Here is a 19,925-nt window from a genome sequence, read left to right as displayed (position 1 = left end):
CTTAACACGCCAACATTTTGGGAAATTAGCTTACCGTCTTCTCCAGAGAGAGACAAGAAGATAGATGCCAGTTTCCTCTCTGTGCGTTCAGTAGAAAGCCATCTGGCTGCACGTTAGCCTAGCTTAGCACAATGAATGGAAGCGGACAGTGGCGGTTAGCCTATAGGCATTGTCCAACTAACACCTCTCCCGAAGGCTAACTGGCACTGTCTGCTTCCATTCAAATTGTTGGCGTGTTCTTTTAAGTCTTTCACCTCATAGAAGAAGCCTTGTTCCCGACATAAACCAAGTCATGGAAATCTCCATGGTTTAATCTAACTGTGGCGTGGTGGCGAGTTTGGCACAGTGGCTACAGTACTAGCTTCCCCCCTGATTCACAAATTCACCTCAAACATTATATTTTCATTGGCTTCCTATTGTGATTCTGGTTGAGGTATAGAATACAATGCATAAACGGTTTCATTCGATGACATGTCACTGTAGTATTATGTATTAAGATTTTAGGGCTGAAAATTAAGCAGTAAATTAATCTCACGTCCATGCAGGCTTCTTTCTCTCTCATTTGCTTGCACCCCACAATTTGTTAATCACCCCCTAGTACCGAGAAACTAATGTATATGATCTGCTACATTCTCATTTATATGCAAATGCTGGGGGTTAGAATAAGACGAGGGCCCCATATTTGATGTTGAGACGGGCCCCCTGAAAGTTAAGGCTGCCTATGATTACATTTACATTTGGTCATTTAGCTGACGCTTTTGTCCAAAGCGACGTACAAGTTTTGTACGACAAGTGAAGTCAGTAGGAAGGGCACAACTCTATCAGCTGAGTACCAATGTTCATCAAAGTGTTCAGACTTGAGTGCTACAGTGTTGAGTGTAAGTTAGTACATTAGGAAGAGTGCATGACAGTAAGAAGGTTCGTTTTTCTTCTTCATTTCAGATATTGATTGAAGAAGTATGTCTTTAGTCGACGGTGAAAGATTGGTCGGGTTTCGGCTGCTAACTGTGGTGGGGAGTTCGTTCCACCATTGTGGAGCGAGGACCGAGGACCGAGAATAGGCGGCTAGAACTGAATTAGAACTGGAGTCGGGATGTCATATGTCCCCTCCCCAGCAAATATGGCGCACATGTTTTGGTCTTGTCCTTGCCTACACAGCTTTTGGACATTATTTTCAAACACCTCGCTGAGGCCTTCAACATGGAGTTGACTCCCAGTGCAGAAATAGCCATATTTGGAGTATTACCAGACTCGGGTCATCAAAGGGTTAGGAGAAGAAGTCGGTCCACTACTAATAGCTAGGATGGGTTAAATGCAGAGGACAAATTACTGTTGCTTGTAAAACATTTACTTGCCAAAATGAGATTTTAGTTCTAAATGATGGACAAATAATGCAGTATTTATTGTATTGTCATAAACATATTGAGAAAGCCCTGGTGCTTTTTACTCCTAGTCAACAACACTGTTATGTATCGAAAGCCGGTCTCCTCGTTGCCACATGATCGTGTTCTGTGACTGCTCTTCCAGTCGACCCGCTGACTCCGTCTCCCACTGTTTGTCGATGCCTCCCTATACCACTTCAGACCAGCCTCACTTTAGAAGGTCCTGGGTTCGATTCCCTGCTTGGGGACCAGGTTTCCGTGTTGCCAGGTACCCAGGTGGGGGGTATCTCTCCCGGGCCTTTCTGTGTGGAGTTGGCATGTTCTCCCCCTCTGTGCTCACAAGGGTTTCTCCTCCCGATAAGAGAAACCCAATGGAAAAACATGCACAACAGATCGCTAACGCTGTCGCGTCCCTGACGAAGACGGACAGGAGCACTTGGATTGGTCCTCGGGCGCGGCGCACGCTGCAGCCCTTGTCTGCTGTCCTTGGGGAGGAAGGACGACGGGATGGGAAGTGGAGAGAACATTTCATCAGCGACTCAGTGCATGCGTGTTGCTGTGGGTCGCCCATCGCATGTGTGTGTTAATCTGATGACAAATAAAGATGTCTACTTCTACCCCCCCCCCCCCCCCCCCCCCTCAGCCAATGAGCACAGCCGGGCTTCTCAATATCGCATGGAGACTGATTAATGTGCGTCATCTTTTCCTGTTCTTCCACGTCTCTCTCCTCAGCATTATGTTGTATATGTATTACAATATAATATTAATATACATGTATATTATCATGTCATGTTCCTTTGTCTACGTTCACACAACAAGCTTTAGTGCTCAATTCAGATTCAGTGCTCGGATCTGATTTTCTTTTTCGCCGTTTAAATTATTTTTAATGTGGCCAATATCAGATTCCAGTGTGAACTGGTCACACTCCTGAACTGCGCAAATGCACACAATAAAGAAGATAAAGAACCTCCCACAAGAGATGTCACAGACATCCATAAGAACCAATAACCAGGTTTCATTTAAAAAACTACTCAAGAATGATATAGAATTCTTATTCAGTTACTCAAGTAATTATACTTATTGAAAACCCCTACAAAACCAAAGGGATCTGGTTAAAAGAGAAACCAAAGGATCTGGTTAAAAGTAGGGATGTCCGATATTGGCATTCAAATGTAATATAGGAAATTATCGGTATCTGTTTAAAAAAAAAAAAAATAAGAATGTTTTACATTTATTTACCCAGGCAAGCAAGTAAGAACACATTCTTATTTTATTTATTGTCAAAAGTATGCATAATGTTGTGTTAATTCCACGACAAGAGATATGTAATGTTAATTACCTGAAATGATTCAGTTTTTTTGGGTGAGAAACCCAGCATATATCGGTAACGGTTGATATCGGTATCGGAAATTAAGAGTTGGACAATATCGGTATATCGGATATCGGTAAAAAAGACAATATCGAACATCCCTAGTTAAAAGAGAAACCAAGTTATCTGGTTAATGCAATACATTTTCACTCATTTGTTTGCATTTCTGAGAAACTCCTTGCAAGTCGATGCACCAAAATTAAATACTGTGGCCTCCCTTTCATATTTCATTACATCAGCCATGACCCACAATCTCCACTATTAAAATGTCAGTAAAACTCAAGACAGCAGCAGTATTGAGCAGCACACGTTTCAGTTAGTAACCATATCCCTGTCTGTACATGGGTACCATACCAGTGGTGAATACTCTCTGTCTGAGTGCACCCTCTGCTGTACAAGCTCTGCTATTGCAAGTAGTGCAGATACAAAACTGCTTGCTCAATACTGTACGTTTTAATTTTGTTCACCAACAAATAAGTATCTATTTCACTTAAGAAAAAAAATATAAGAAAAAGAAATACATTTAAAATAATAAAAAATTTATTTATTTACATAAAGTGTGCGCAACAGTGTTTCTTGGAGGTAACAGATTTTCAACATAATCACAGGCTACGGTCCTTTGTTGTGGCATTGCATAAGTCAAGTCCATGTTTTTTGTGATAAATAGTTGATGGCGATCATAAATAGTGATTTTGACCATTATGTATGTAGGTCAAATGTCCATTTGGTCAAACGGCCACCTCCAATCTGTTCTCCGTTGTCGGAGCTGCTATTAGTTCCCCCGACATGAACTCCTCCTGAGAACGAAGCAGAAAAATAAATATGAAACAATTAGAACTCTGTAGATGCTCCTTAAGGTGTCAACATTAAAGGAACATGCCAACATTTTGGGAAATTAGCCGGTTAGCCTAGGCATTGTCCAAATAACACCTCTCCCGAAGGCTAACCGGCACTGTCCGCTTCCATTCATTGTGCTAAGCTAGGCTAACGTGCAGCCAGATAGCTTTCTACTGAACGCACAGAGAGGAAACTGGTATCTATCTTCTCGTCTCTCTCTGGAGAAGACGATAAGCTAATTTCCCCAAATGTTGGCGTGTTCCTTTAAGCATGTGAACTGACACAAACTGACAGCATTCCCACCACAACATCAAGACAGACCCGCCACAAATAGTTTTACAGAGATGATACGATCACACAGAAATGGCTGGACCCCTGGAAAGGTCCAGTGAATGGCGTCCTCCTCAAACCTGCTTAAAAAGGAACACCAACATTCTCCAAATAGATACCAATTTCCTCTCTGTGCGTTCAGTAGAAAGCTATCCGGCTGCAAACTAGCCTAGCTTAGCACAAATCAATGGAAGAGGATACGGACCACTAGCCTAGCTTAAAACACCAGGAGGGGTGTTTTTGGCCAACAGCTAGGCTAGTTGGTCCCTATCCGCTTCCATTCATTTGTGCTAAGCTAGGCTAGATTGCAGACAAATATCTTTCTACTGAACGCACAGAGAGGAAATTGGTATCCATCTTCTTGTCTCTCTCCGGAGAAGAGAGTAAGTGCATGTTGGCGTGTACCTTTAACTCATATGATATATTAAACATTGAATTATTATTCATTATTATTGCTGGCCTCCATGCCCCCCTCCCCCCACCTGGCTCTGTACATGGTACTCTTTCAGTCCTTTCTGCTGATCATGTGTTTAAAGCTCTGAATGGGCTGGCTCCATTGTACCCGGCTGAGCTCCTGCGCCACCACACCCCATCCAGAGCCCCAAGGTCTGCTGATCAACTGCTGCTGGAGGTGCCCAGGACCAGGCTCAAAACCAGGGGAGACAGAGCCTTCGCTGCCCCTCGGCTCTGGAACAGCCCCCCCCCCCCCCCCCCCCCCCCACATTAGATCTGCCCAGAGACTAGAGGCCTTTAAACCGCTGCTCAAAACGCACATTTTCTCCCTGGCCTTTGACCAGAGTTAGCCTGCCACCTGTCAACTACGTTTGCTATTACTCTGGACTTTTGTCTATCTATTTATCTCTATTTTTATTGCTCTTGTTTCTTAGTGTACTATACGTATTTACTGTAATCTTAGTGTATTTTATTTGTTACTGTACATGTTTTTTTATTGTGTTCTACCTGTAAAGCACTTTGGGTGGCTTTTAGTCATTGTAAACGTGCTGTATAAATAAAGCTGACTTGACTTGATAAATCTTCTTACCCTGCCCAGCATCCCACCAGCAAATAACCTAACAACCTGTTAGGAACACTAAACTTGTACTAGTAATATGTACCCTAAACCAGAAAATAAAAAAATAAAAAACAATAACAATTTAGCGTTAAACCTTTCAAAAAGGTCCATAATAAGTTGCTAATGAGACCAACCTTATCATAGATGACTCTGACAATCAGCGAACAGCTGGGGCATGTTGCTTCCTCTTCGCCACTCTCTAATTCCTCCTGTGAAAACAGCAATGCAGGATATATGAAGGATGTGTGTGGATTAAAAACACAACTCACTGCATGGTGAGAAGGGTGTTCAAGGCCCAACCAGTGGTCCACTCCACACGTCAGCAAACGGGTAGGCCTCAGCCGCCTCATCACCGAAAGCAGGCAATAAGCATGAAGAGATGTTTTCATCCTCTGCTTGATCGACTGAGCTCTTAGTTGGTACAAGGAGTAGACGACAGGTTCATTTTGAATTGTATTAACTGTATTGTGTTGCTGTGAATTAGTCAGAGATTTTATTTGCCATGTATGGACGAATGTTTGTTTACGTTGGTAATAGGGATGTCCGATATTATCGGCCGACCGATATTATCGGCCGATATCGGCAGTAAAATGTGATATCGGAAAATATCGGTATCGGTTTAAAAACAAAAAAAAACAATAACAATATTTGTTATATATATATCCAGTGAAATTATTAGTTACCTGAAATTATTCAGTTTTTTGGATGGGGAAACCCTGCATATATCGGTATCGGTTGATATCGGTTGATATCGGTATCGGAAATTAAGAGTTGGACAATATCGGAATATCGGTATCGGTAAAAAAGCCAATATCGAGCATCCCTAGTTGGTAATGTTTGTAAAACCAGGAGCATCTACAGATCAGACTCTTCAAGAACGTATCAACAATGATATGACATACCACGGATTGTGGGTTTAAAGAGAAGGTTTAGGACAGAAGTTTCTGTGACCCCCCCCACATGGGCCCTGGGGTGGGTTCAAGGGAGGGAGACCCTTATCAAAATCTGAAAAACTTTAATTGCACTTGTATTTCATTAACCAGATATTATACGAGTGAGACAGTGTACACAATGATTAAACGTGTTTTATTCAACATCACTTGATTGATTGCCATTCCAACAACAGGAGTGTACCGTTAGGTGGAGCTAGCCCCTTTCGTGACTTTCGGTTTGCAAGCCTGTGGCTTTTGTGACCGGAGTCACTTGCCCACCCGCCCCGATCACCCAGTAGCGAAACGACCAAGCGTCGTCAAGGGGCTCGCGGTGTGTCAAGAATACATCAGATCTGAATTTCAAAGATACCCAGCGTACAATATGGGTCTAACACCGCTTCACGATGGGGTCTGGAAGCTCGGAGTTGCTAATAAACAGTTTAAAACATTGTTACTCGACGAGTGGTATTTACAGACCGAACGTCCATCTCCGCCGTTGGTGTCACAGCGCATGCGCACCATGCCGCGTTCACGTTACTGGGAAGAAGCGGAAGAACCAGTTTCCGACTGGGAAAACCATTCACGTCAGCCTCCTAGTGGTAATTCCTACTAGGACATATGGGATTCTTTTATAGACCCCATATCTCCCACTTCGCGTCACGAATTGCGGAAGTATGGATGTGGGCGTTTCATCCATAGATATATATAGAGTCAAAGCGTGAAGGCTTCCTAGTTGTAGCAACGAGATGTCCTCTGGTTCTTCCGCTTCTTCCCAGTAACGTGAACGCGGCATGGTGCGCATGCGCTGTGACACCAACGGCGGAGATGGACGTTCGGTCTGTAAATACCACTCGTCGAGTAACAATGTTTTAAACTGTTTATTAGCAACGCCGAGCTTCCAGACCCCATCGTGAAGCGGTGTTAGACCCATATTGTACGCTGGGTATCTTTGAAATTCAGATCCGATGTATTCTTGACACACCGCGAGCCCCTTGACGACGCTTGGTCGTTTCGCTACTGGGTGATCGGGGCGGGTGGGCAAGTGACTCCGGTCACAAAAGCCACAGGCTTGCAAACCGAAAGTCACGAAAGGGGCTAAGGTGGAGCTTGATAGTTTAGTCTTGATTGATTGATAACTTTATTAACAGATTGCAGAATGGGTACAGTACAGATCAATGGATGCAGACCAGAGAAAGACTTTAGTCTTGTTTACATCAGGGTACCCCATTTTCAATTCATCATAACATATATTAAATAAGAACGATATTCCATTTGTTCCATCCAGTTTAATAAAGAAGAAAACAATATACAAATAAGTCTCGGACGACTGCAGGTGTATTTACAAGTAGCGTCTCAACTTCCTGTTCCGGTCGCTGCGCTACTGTGCAGGACCGTCTGTTATAGAGGCGCTGTCTAGATATTCTCTATCTCCCCCAGAGTCTTTAACATACTGTGTAAAGGCTGAGAAATAATAATAAACAAACACACAAAAATGTGGACAAATACCTGTATAACCCACACCCAGGCTATGTGAATATAAATCATGTGTCCATTATGTGACTAGCCCATGGAATAGTCCCTGTGCCAGGCAGGCACTCTGGTCGCCCTGGTGGATCGGCGTAAGTCCGCCCTAGGTGCAGGGGACGACACAGTGGGCCCCGGTGGGGGATCGGCTCCCAGGTCCAAAGGGGCCGGTGGTGACGCCTGAAGGACCGTGTGCGAAGCAGGCAGCGTCCCGCGCCGGGGTTGGTTCGCCAACGTGAGTACCGGTGGCGATGTGGGGGACACAAGGTCGCAGTTGGGGTCAGGCAGACGTGGTGTGACAACGAGTGCTGGTGGTACGGTGACACGGGTCGCCAGGTCGTCGTAAATTGATCGAGGAGGTGGAAGGTTGTTGCGAACAGGGCTGAACCTGCGCAGGAACCTCCTGTTCCGAAGTGTGACTCTGCCCGAGCCGTCGACCTTGACCACGTATTGGTCATGCTGGCGTACCTCCACAACACTGCCAGTCCTGTCCCATTTGTTGGGGTAGGGCCCTGTCTGGTTCTGTACACGGACCATGTCCCCTACCATGAGTGGCGGGAGGCGTTTTGTGTGCTCTGCCCAGGCATCCGCTGTGCGGATGTGGCGTTTGCGGAGAGCCTCCTCCCTTGCCGTCAGTGTCTCACGCCAGGTCTCGTGTGGTCTGTACTTCCCAGGTACAACCGGGATGAAGTCACGTATCGGGCGGCCGAAGACACACATTGCCGGAGATATTTTCGTGTCAGGGTCAGGTGTGTTACGATATTGCAGGATCGCTCTCTGCACAGCATCTGTGTCAAGCTCCCCCTTTGGGCCGGTGTTGTCCGTGATAAGGCGTTTCATTGTCTTTACCCCAATCTCAGCGCGGCAGTTGCTGTGGGGGAAGGCCACAGATGAGAGGCGGTGGTGTACGCCCCATCTGTATAGAAATGACCTGGTCTCGGTGGAGGTGAACTCTGGGCCCCCGTCTGATGTGAGCTCTTCTGGCGTCCCGTACGTCACGAAGGCCCGACGTAGGTGATTTATGAGGCCGGCGGCGCCCCCCGTCGCCTTCGAGATGATCGGCCAGTTTGAGTACCGGTCCACCGTCACGAGGTAGTGCACGCCCCTGTGCATGAAGAAGTCCGAACACACCGCCTGAAAAGGGTAAACAACTGGGATCGGCGGGGTTGGCGGCGCTCCAGGCTGTGAAGGTGCCATCCGGTGGCAGTGCTCGCAGTTCCTCCGAGTGGCGCTGATGTCAGCCGACATGCCTGGCCAGAACACAGAGGATTCTGCGCGGGCGGTCATCATCGATACGCCCTGGTGGGCAGCGTGTAGGGCGCTCAGCACTTCTCTGCGGAGAGAGAGTGGTATAATCACCCTGTCCTTGTACAAGACCACCCCATCAGTTGATGTGATGTTCTCACGGTACTGGTGGAAGTCACGGATCGTCGTCGGCATCTCGAATTTTGAGTCGGGGATGCCGTCCGTCGCCATTTCCTCCAGGGTGCGCATCTCACCATCGCTGCTGGTGGCCTCCCTGACACGATCCCATGTCACTGACCGCAATGATTCAAGGCCCGCAGCACACCATGCCAGGTCATCCTCCTCAGTGTCGTCGTCATTCCCTGGCTCGGTCTGGCGTAGGAAGGACAGTACATCAGTGTGCGTACTGGGTGGGAGGTGGGCGTTGTCATCTGGAAGGTCCATAAGTGATGGCCGTGTGGTGCCAACCGGCCTACGTGACATGGCGTCCGCCGCCTTGTTCCTCATGCCCGGGACATGCACGATGCGGAAACGATAACGCAAGGTCTTCTCCTTGAGGTTCCGTAGGCGTGGGTTTGGTATGTCATCGAGCGCCCTGTCTGCAAGGAGTCTCAGCAGCGGCTTATGGTCTACAGCTACAATCAAGTCCTCGCATCCCAACACAAAGTAGCGTGCCTTGTCCAATGCGTCCGCGACCGCAAGAGCCTCGCCCTCTATGGGCGCGTACCTGGACTCCGCCGCATGCGTGAATCTGCTGCCAACCAGGGTTATCTTCCACCCATCAGTGCAGCAGAAGGGTCTGACTGGCATACATCGGCAATGTTTCTGGAATAACCAGAATCCAATGCCCTCCTTTGACCAGTCCGTGGCGATACATGTTGGCCTGGTTTTGTCAAAAATGCGTACACCACGCTCAATTTCTTCGATGATCACATCCTTTGACTCACGGAATATGTCTTCCAACTCCGCGGACCACTCGAAGCGTTCTCCACTCTTCAGGAGCTTCCGGAATGGCTGCATACGCTTGGCCATACTGAAGGCGTAGGCCACCTGGTTGACCAGCCCGAACCACGACCTGATGTCTGTGACATTACGTGGTTGTGGGAAGTCGTGTATCGCCTCCAGGTAGCGACTGCACGGTCGCACATCAGTCATGGTGATTGTAAAGCCAGCGAAGTCCACCGTGGGTGCGCTAAAAATGAACTTCTCCGGGTTGAGGACTATTCCATTCCGGCCGCATATGTCCAGCCACTGGACCGCCTGGAAGTAGCTCTCCTCAATCGTATCTGACCATAGTAGCGTGTCGTCTATGCACTTAGTTTTGTTGCCTATGTCCGCGACAACCTCGTCATACCGTCGCGAGTAACCGTCCCCCGATGCCATGTACCCCTGCGGGGCCGACAGGTACCGGTAGCGGCCCCATGGGGTTATGAACGTCGTCTTGTGGCGATCGTCCTTGTGTAATGGGACGCTGTGGTAACCATTCCAGGCATCAAACACAGTCTTGAGTTTCCCGTTAGGCACACATCTCGCTTGGTGGAATGGAGATTGGGTGTGGTGGGTCTCGCGGAGTGCATACTTGTTCAGGGCCTGGAAGTCGACAGTGCGTCGCGGTTTGCCTGTCTTCTTCGCGCAGATCACCATGCGATGACACCACGTCACCGGTGTACCGATTGGTACTTCCTCCAACACGCCGAGGCGGACGTCCTGGTCGAGGCCTGCCTTTACCTCCTCTTGCCAGTGTAGGGCCACGGGGATGGGGGTGTGACAGGCAACCGGTATCGCATCCTCATTAAGCATGAGGCGGAGTGGTGGGCCGGTCATTTTCGGTAATGTCTGGTGGGGGCATGTGTTAAATGTGCTCTGAGCGTACAGTTCTAACAAGTGTCTCCGTAACGCCTTCCTGTTAGCCTCGATCGCCAACATGGGGAGTGTGGTTGGCCTGGTCGGCGGCTCCGCACGCCGCGGGCAGTCACATACTTCTGATGTCGCCAGATTCACCTCCCCGAGTGTTGGGAACTGGGCGGAGATCATTCCCAGGTCCACGCAGGCTGCGCGGGAGAGAAATATGCGGTCTGAGGTGTCCGTCACATACGCGATTTGGCGTGTCTCCAACCTTCGAGCGTCACCACTGTTGCCGGCGAATCTGACTACCGCAGCTCCGAGGATCCGAATTCCCTTATTGTTCGCAGCTTTCATGGTCATGGATACGGGGATGAGGTCCTCTGTGCTTAGGCCCATTTGTTGAGCGACTTTAATGCCGATCAGGCAGCTTTGGCATCCCGTATCGGCCATAGCAGGCAGGGATACTGCACAGGTGCGTTTTAGGAGGTCAAAACCCAGAGCCTTGTAATCCTCGTGCTCGGTGGTGAGAGTGAGGTTGACGTATGGCTGCGGGCTGGACGCACGCTTCATCCACTTGTCGCACATATCATCGTACAGGTGGTGAGCGAGGGGAAGCGTGCGTAACTCGCCATCTGTGCTGATTGTGCATAGCTCAACGAATGCTGCTGTCTGCTCGTCACACGTCCAGTCTGTCTCTCCGGGTGGGGGCCTAGTCGATCGGCCACCCAGGCAGGCCCTCTCGAGGTGATTCTGGCGGCCACACTTCCGACACTTTTTACCGTATGCTGGGCACTCGGCACGTCTGGCGTGCCACTGGGGTGTTTTGCCGTGGCCCACCTCGCCGCAGTGGATGCATACCCCTTCGGGCTTGGCCTTTGGTTTCTCTAGCCTGGCTCCTCCTCTGGCGCGGGTGTCCTGTTGTCTCACCCGCCTGTACGAATTGCTGACCGTGTCCGCGCTCTGAGGGTCAAGCAGGCGCGATGCAGAGCGCTTTCCAGACTCCTTAGCCTCGATATACTCGATCATGTCCTTTAGTGGCATGTTCTGGTTCTTCTCACCGAGCAGGTCGAGCTGTATTTCCGAATCTGCAATGCCACGGGCAATCACGTCACGTAGGATCTCTTCCGTGAAGTTGTTGACTTGGTCGCACCCTGTCCTAGTGCATTTCATCTGGTACTTGCACGTGTCCGCCTGCCCCTTGATGCGGGCGTGGAACGACCGGATGGGCTCTTCATAACCCTGCCGCATGTTAGACAGGGCTGCCCGAGCTACCATGGTGTTCTCTGCGCGAACGGCGAGTGCCTTCATGGCAGCGAGGACGTCCTCCTCGTCGTTGCCCGCTAGGCTCCTGCCTGCCGCGCGTGTGAGGTCCTTCCTCAGATCCTCCTCGCAGCACTCCAGTAGCTGTGAAACTATGTCGGGCCCGACCAGCTTGGTGCCTGTTTTATACTCACCCCAGCGGGTTACAAAGTATGACCAGGCCTCGCCCGTTCCGGCCAGTGCTATGGAGGGACGCTTTAGCTTCTCCATTTTAGCATTTGCGCCCGGCGCCCAGGGGGCTGCGCCTGCGACATGTATAGTGGCGTGTACACTTAACATGGCCGCCACCACGGCCGCCGCTACATGCTCAGCTACATAGTCACAATCCTCAATAGGGCACTCTGCATTTATAAGCACCATTGTCAGTTATTTGGATGAATAATTAATAGCTTGCTTCCAATGTATAAAAATTACTTCAGACTACAGCTGTAGCTCCAAAAAAATAATCCCTTTTGGCATCTTCCGTTGGAACTAATAATAAAAGTCCACTATAATCCCATGAAAGCAAAAAAAAATCCATACCAATTGTCGACGTTAACAGTGTCCTGGTCCTTTAAGTCGACAAGGTGCCGTGTTGTTTGCCGACGGCTCCGTCGACTATCCGACTTTCTCCGGTCTGTTTGCGCACCTCGTCGTCCTCCTCTGATCCACAGTCCACTGATCATATCCGTTGGACTACATCCAGATATTTGTATATAAATAAGAACGATATTCCATTTGTTCCATCCAGTTTAATAAAGAAGAAAACAATATACAAATAAGTCTCGGACGACTGCAGGTGTATTTACAAGTAGCGTCTCAACTTCCTGTTCCGGTCGCTGCGCTACTGTGCAGGACCGTCTGTTATAGAGGCGCTGTCTAGATATTCTCTACATACAGATAGACAGTACTGCTACATCTATACATTTATGACATACCAGATTTGCAAATACAGTACTGCTTGTGATACAAAAAGTCAACAACGATGATAGTGATGAAAGCTAATTAACGTTACGCCGTGTATTTCACCTAACACTGCTATGTCAACACTAACAGGCATACATGAGAGCTAACTGCTAAAACAGTATCGATCATATCAAAGCTGGTGAGTATCTAGCCCCTTTCGTGACTGCGGTTTGCAAGCCTGGGGCTTTTGTGATCAGCCCCAGGCTTGCAAACCGCAGTCACGAAAGGGACTAGTGAGTATCCAGCCATCAGTCGCCAATGTGGCAACAACACACCCCACGTTAATACTCACTTTAGTTATGGCGAATCTGTCGCCACAGGGGCAAGGGAAATAATACGTCTCGGTATCCTCATCAAACTCAAAGTCCTCGATCTCCACTTCGTCGTGAAACACCGACATTATGGCTAAAAACAGACCCAGGAAAGATGAGAAGTGAAATTCTCACGTTTAGAAAATTCCACCACGACCAGACTCGGAAGTATGACGCAATCTGTCGCAGCCCTATGACGCGGACAGAATCCCTGCCACTAGAGGGGGATACATCAGTCTGTGGCTGCCAACCTTTGGGAAACAGCTGTTGTGGTGACAACATTGTGTCATTTGTTGAAAGAGATGCTGAAATATTTTCGTTCTGCTTTACATTAGATAATAATTTAGTTTTGACATGTTTGATCAGATTCTGTTGACTTGCTTGGACAGGCTATTCATAATGTGCTCAGTCAGTGGTCTTTAGTTGGAAAATCGTTGAGCAGGTTTCAAGTTTCAAGTTCAAGTTTCTTTAATAGTTGTCATACAGAAGTACAGAATACTTTCATACAAAATGCTTCTTACTGTTGCGCTCCAGAGACTGTGCTAGACAAGATAGTATCAAATAACATAGTATAGCATGTAATTTAGAAGAAGAAAATGAGGTAACAGACAGTGTTCGGTATAGACATATGTACAATGTTCTGAGTTACCATATAATATACAATACTATGCAGTGTACTAATGTACAGTACTATATAGTGCAAAGCAGAAATGGGATGAGGTACAATTTAGGTACAATTTACAGTAAGGTGTACGAGTTGTAGTGCAATCCTTCATCAATAAATATAAAGTGTGGGGAGTGGGTGCTACAGTGTGTTTGTTTAAAGTGGGTGTGTGCTATAAAGTGTGTGGAGTGGGTGCTACAGTGTGTTTGTTTAAAGTGAGTGTGTGCGTGTGGATGTGTGTGCTATGTGCGTTTGGTGGTTGTTGTTGTGTAGTGTTCATTGTTCGTTTAGCAGCCTGATGGCCTGGGGATAGAAGCTTCTTCTGAGTCTTTCTGTGCTCGCCTTGAGACTCCGGTATCGCTTGGTGACATTGTCAAAATCATTACCTCCAGTTGGCTAGACTGAATAAACTGGATTAACCCAAATTACTTTTCATGGCCATAATGTTTAGTCACAAATTCTACAAATATAGTAATTTAGCAAAGTCTAAATGAACTAATCTAGTTTGACAGATGACAGTCTCTTAGGTTACGTTCACAAGCTTTAGTGCTCAATTCTGATTTATTGCTCAGATCTGATCTTTTTTGTTTGACTGTTCACATAGTTTAAAAAATGTGGCCAATATTAGATTCCAGTATGAACTGGTCACGCTCCTGAACTGACCCGAATGCGCAAAAGAAATAACAATAAAGAAGATAGACGTAAATATGTGACAAGTGTAAATCTAGAGTGACGTGAAAGTCGCATGACTGTTCAGACTGAGGTTGGATTGCAAAGAAATCTGACCACATATGTGGCCCAAATCAGAATCGAAAAGATCAGATTCCATGTGATTTGAGCTTTTTGTGTTGTTTATTTGATCAGGGACAGTGCATATCAATCAACAGTTATACATTTATAAATGAATAAAAAATGAAAAACTGTAAATATGCCAACATTAGCAGGGTTGCTAGTTTTCAGCTGTAGTCCCTGGGCTAGATGTTAAAGACAGAAAAGAAACAGAAAAATAGAAAGACATTAAAACTAATATAAAAAACTATTTACAACATATTCTGTACATTCAATCACTAGGCATTCATGCATCCCACAGGGGAAATGGACGTATATTGGGAGTGTAACTGGTGACACTAATCATGCATCCCTTTTTAGGCTGTACAGAGGGGTTTAAATGGTGTGATGAGGACACTGGAGGTGATCTTTAATAGCACTCAAACCTGCTGGCACATTGTGGCTGTGTTTGCTACTGGACAAGATGATCTGTGAGTCCCCTCATACCAAGCCATCATGTTCAAACCTGGTCCGACTAGTTAGCCACAAACCAATGCAAAGTCAATATTCCAATTGATTGAATTGATTGATTGAAAACTTTATTAACAGATTGCAGAATGGGTACAGTACAGTACAGCTCAATACATACAATTGTTAAGGGGATGCAGAGCAGAGAAAGACTTTCGTCTTGTTTACATCAGGGTCCCCCATTTTCAATTCATCGTAACATATATGACATACATGACATACAGATAGACAGTACTGCTACATCTATACATTTATGACATACCAGATTTGCAAATACAGTACTGTTTGTGATACCAAAAGAGTCCAGGAAAAAAAAGTATATACATTTGACGTAGAAACTGTACATTGGATTGGGTAGGTGGGGGTGGGGGGGCTGTACATTGGAGGTGGTTGGGTTGGGGGGGAGGGGGGGGGGGGTTGGGTATGAGGGGTGGGTGGGGGACACTGTACAACTGTACAAACAAAACTGTACATTGGAATATTGACAAGACCATACTTGGTAATTTACTGTACATTGGAGGGGGTTGTTAGGACATTTACAGGGGCCAGTTTCGAATTGCAGTCTCCCGTAGGTGTTTTTTGAGAGTGTTTTTGAAAGTGGGTAGTGATTCACATTCCTTTACAGCTTTTGGTAGGGCGTTCCAACATTGATGTGGCATAATTGCGAAACCTGTTTAGTCCCTTGTTTGAGCCGAATCTGGGTTTAACATGATTTGTGGAGCTCCCTCTGGTGTTGTGATCGTGGTATTCACTGACCTTTGGGAAGTATTTTGACATGTACATGGGTACCTTGGTCGTGTAGTGTATCTTGTAGACCAGGCCCATTGCAAGTTGATGTACTCTGTCGTCTACTCTAAGCCATATAGGTTGTCAAAGTGGGCAGGGGTGAGGTGGGTTCTAGGAGTAAGGTCAAGCAGTAGTCTGACCAGTTTGTTTTGAGATGTTTGTAATTTTGTTTTTAGCGCCTTTGAGGTGCTTTGGTACCATGAGGTGCAAGCATAGTCGTAGTACCCTTGAATGAGTGCTCCTGCCAGAGTCTTCAGGGTATTCTTGTTTACCAGTGAGGAGATCCGGTACAAGAATCGAGTTCGTTGGTTGACTTTTTTTATTACATTGGATGCCATTTTGTCACAGGAAAGATTTGCCTCTAGGATGGAACCCAGGTAGGTAATATCTTCTTTCCTTGTGACAATATTGTCACCCACTGTAACTGAGAAGCCGTCGGTCTTGCTGAGTTTGTTATTTGAACCGAAGAGAATGGACTCTGTTTTGCCCATGTGTAATGATAGTTTGTTATCACCGAGCCATATGCAGATTTTGCCTAGTTCTGAGCTGAGGGTTTTTTCAACCTGTAACTTGTTCTTGTCAGAGACCAGCAGGGCTGAGTCGTCCGCAAACAGGAACAAGTTGCAGTCACAAGCTGACGACATGTCATTTGCATAAATTAGGAACAGTAGCGGACATAGTATGCTTCCTTGTGGAACACCACAGCTCACTGTGAGGGGGGGGAATAGGGTACCGTTTACCTCCACCATCTGCTCTCTCCCCTCCAGGTAGGATTGCATCCAGCTCACTGATAGACTATCAAAACCAATTGCTTTTAGCTTGTCAATCAGAATGGTGTGATTGACAGTGTCGAAGGCCTTTTGTAGGTCCAGCATGACCATGCCGCAGTATTTGCCCGCGTCCACCTCTTGTTTGATGTGGTCGTTTAAATAGAGAAGGCATGTGTCAGTGGAGTGGGATGTTCTGAAGCCAGATTGGAATTCGTAGATTAGATTTTTTTCCGCGAGGTATTTTTCGACCTGTTCGTATACAATCCAATCCAATTTCAATCTGGCTTCAGAACATCCCACTCCACTGACACATGCCTTCTCTATTTGAACGACCACATCAAACAAGAGGTGGACGCGGGCAAATATTGTGCAAATTACATGTCGTCAGCTTGTGACTGCAACTTGTTCCTGTTTGCGGACGACTCAGCCCTGCTGGTCTCTGACAAGAACAAGTTACAGGTTGAAAAAACCCTCAGCTCAGAACTTGGCAGAATCTGCACCTGGCTCGCTGATAACAAACTATCATTACACATGGGTAAAACAGAGTCCATTCTCTTCGGATCAAATAACAAATTCAGGGCTTCTCAGTTACAGTGGGTGACAATATTGTCACAAGGAAATATGAAATTACATACCTGGGTTCTATCCTAGAGGCAAATCTTTCCTGTGACAAAATGGCATCCAATGTAATAAAAAAGTCAACCAACAAACTCGATTCTCGTACCGGATCTCCTCTCTGGTAAACAAGAATACCCTGAAGACTCTGGCAGGAGCACTCATTCAAGGGTACTACGACTACATAAGCAGGGGTGGGGCCACACACTCATCTCCTTCCCAACAAATTTCACCACAATGAAAGATCAAGGGCCGCAGCGGCGTCCTGATGCTGAGCATCACCATAATTCATAGAACTTGGTTATATACATAACCTTACGTTCTATTTCATTATGGCTTACGCTCAGCATCAGTTGCATAACAGGAGCTGAGCGGGGGCCATAGCTCGACAAATGTACCCCGCTGAGGCCCCCCACAACCATCAGACCGGGGAGGACCGAGCCCCCCGACCCTCCTTAATGGAGGATACCCTCCCTATTGGAGGCTTACGGGAGGGAGACGGATCCGACCGTGCGAAGAGGAACTCAAGAAACTCAACGCACAGGATGAGCAGATCGTGGCTTGACCCCACGACTACGCACACGCACAACCCGCATGCCACCAGGGAACGAACGGAAGGAACAACCCTCGTTACTGCCCCCAAAATCACGGGGTCACGAGCAAACTCAACCCTGTGGCAAGGCCGTAGCAGCGGAGCGCGAAGGAAGACCCGGGCGAGATCGGGCGTGTTCAGGTTGGTATGGCCGTAAGCCATTACAATAGCGCAGAGTACAACATGTACCCAACAAAGGGTCTCCATAACGCCTAACCCTGTGACACCCGGGCCGACCCGGCATTTTTTCCCCCGAAAAAAGCACAAGTCCCTCAGGGTACCAGAACAGCAGATCTGCGTCCCCGGTGGACAACAGGTTAACTGACCTGGACCAGCGCGACCAGAACCAGTCCCGTGCCCTAACCACGCCGACATGCCCACTCCAGGAGAGGGGGTAGGTATGCGTGTCGATCTAAAACATGAAAAGAGGGCGCCACCCAGACGGTCCCATTTGTACCGCGCTCAGTGGCCCACCCCAAGGGCGTGAGACCCCTCTACCTATGTTCTGATCTATTCCGTTAACATCCCCCAGATATGAACGAGAATTCGTCGAGACAACCTAGTAAACTGGCGCTCGGAAGAGACAAAACTCCATCCCAGTTGCCCTCAAAAAACGCTGTTTTAATAACAAGCAACCAAGGCGCACCAGCCTCATGCGTGATTCCCATCAGAAATACCCAGAGCCAGCACTTATGTGAGGATTGGCCCATTCCCCGCCACACGCTTCGTCAAGGTACTGTGTTGATTGGTCCATTCCCCGCCACACGCTTCAGGAGCGATTACCAATTTCCATCACGCACCTGTTGTAGTTTGTAATTAGCGCTCCAGAGGCTTCATATACTCGGGCCTTCTATCAATCGTGGTCTGGTCGTTTTGAATTACTACTGCTACTGCCTGTCTCCCCCCCGTTGTTTGTGCCTCGTCTACTTTTCTCCAGGACATCTTTGGAAGTCTCCGCTGGTGTATATCTGATCATCCGTTTGGAGCTGTGCCTCGTTGCCCGCTTTAGATAGATAGATAGATAGATAGATAGATAGATAGATAGATAGATAGATAGATAGATAGATAGATAGATAGATAGATAGATAGATAGATAGATAGATAGATAGATAGATAGATAGATAGATAGATAGATAGATAGATAGATAGATAGATAGATACTTTATTAATCCCCTTGGGGAAATTCAGGGTATCTCGCAGCTCACAACAGTATACAGACATTGACCGTTCCCATACAGTTATTACACGTTATGTCTGCATCATGAATTAAAAATAAGTACATGATAAAATTCAATTAAGTCATACCCATCAATATTAATAATAGCGTGATTAGATAAAAGCAGGTGTATAAAAACAGTGTATAAAAACATGTGTAAAAAACAGGTGTAAAAAAACAGGTGTAAAAACAGGTGTAAAAAACAGGTGTAAAAACAGGTGTAAAAACAGGTGTGTGGGTCAGAGGTCAGGTCCCCCGCACTATAATACGCTGTTGTACAGTCTGATGGCTGTGGGGACAAAGGACCTCCTGTGCCGCTCAGTCCGTGAGTGCAGGGAGATGAGCCGTCCGCTGCGACTGCTGCTCTGCCCCACCAGGGTGTGGTGGAGAGGGTGGTTGGTATTGCCCATGATGGCCAGCAGCTTGCTTTGCGTGCGGCTCTCCACCACGGTCCCCAGTGGGTCCAGTCTCCTCCCCACCACTGAGCCAGCCTTCTTGACCAGCTTATCCAGCCGTCTGGTATCCCTGGCCGTGGTATTACCACCCCAGCAGACAGCGGCGTAGAGGAGCACACTTGACACCACTGCCTGATAAAACATGAACAACATTTCCCCACACACATTAAAAGACCTGAGCCTCCTAAGGAAGAACAGCCTGCTCTGTCCTTTCTTGTAGAGCGCTTCCGCGTTAGCAGCCCAGGCCAGCTTATCGTCTAGGTGCACGCCTAAATATTTGTATGTCTGCACCGTCTCAATGTTGTTTCCCCGTATGCTGACTGGTTGCAGAGGTGGTTTCGACCTGCGGAAATCCAGTACCATCTCCTTGGTCTTTTTTGCGTTCAGGAGAAGGCCGTTCCGTTCGCTCCAGTCGCTGA

At 47.3% G+C, this 19,925-nt stretch overlaps 1 protein-coding gene across 1 annotated transcript; it reads right to left on the bottom strand.

Moving 5' to 3' along the window:
* Positions 1–2,692: 2,692 nt before the first annotated feature.
* On the bottom strand, positions 2,693–13,257 carry dph3 (diphthamide biosynthesis 3). The gene is made up of 3 exons (XM_084330861.1): positions 13,094–13,257; positions 5,125–5,199; positions 2,693–3,548 (listed from the first exon to the last, which is right to left on the bottom strand). Exons 1-3 carry the CDS (start codon positions 13,199–13,201, stop codon positions 3,480–3,482), a joined length of 252 nt encoding a protein of 83 aa, XP_084186987.1. The 5' UTR covers positions 13,202–13,257; the 3' UTR covers positions 2,693–3,479.
* Between the last annotated feature and the right edge of the window lie 6,668 nt (positions 13,258–19,925).

Source organism: Notolepis coatsorum (assembly GCF_963971535.1).
Source record: "Notolepis coatsorum genome assembly, chromosome: 1".
NCBI lineage: Eukaryota > Metazoa > Chordata > Actinopteri > Aulopiformes > Paralepididae > Notolepis > Notolepis coatsorum.
This window is presented reverse-complemented; position numbering and strand designations above follow the sequence as displayed.

Excerpts from the sequence above, each read along its gene's own strand:
- dph3 (XM_084330861.1), bottom strand. The coding sequence starts at position 13,201 with ATGTCGGTGTTTCACGACGAAGTGGAGATCGAGGACTTTGAGTTTGAT. Across the intron at positions 5,200-13,093 it reads ACAGATTCGCCATAACTAAA|GAGGAATTAGAGAGTGGCGA; the intron begins GTGAGTATTAAC and ends CTGTTTTCACAG. Across the intron at positions 3,549-5,124 it reads TCAGAGTCATCTATGATAAG|GAGGAGTTCATGTCGGGGGA; the intron begins GTTGGTCTCATT and ends CTTCGTTCTCAG.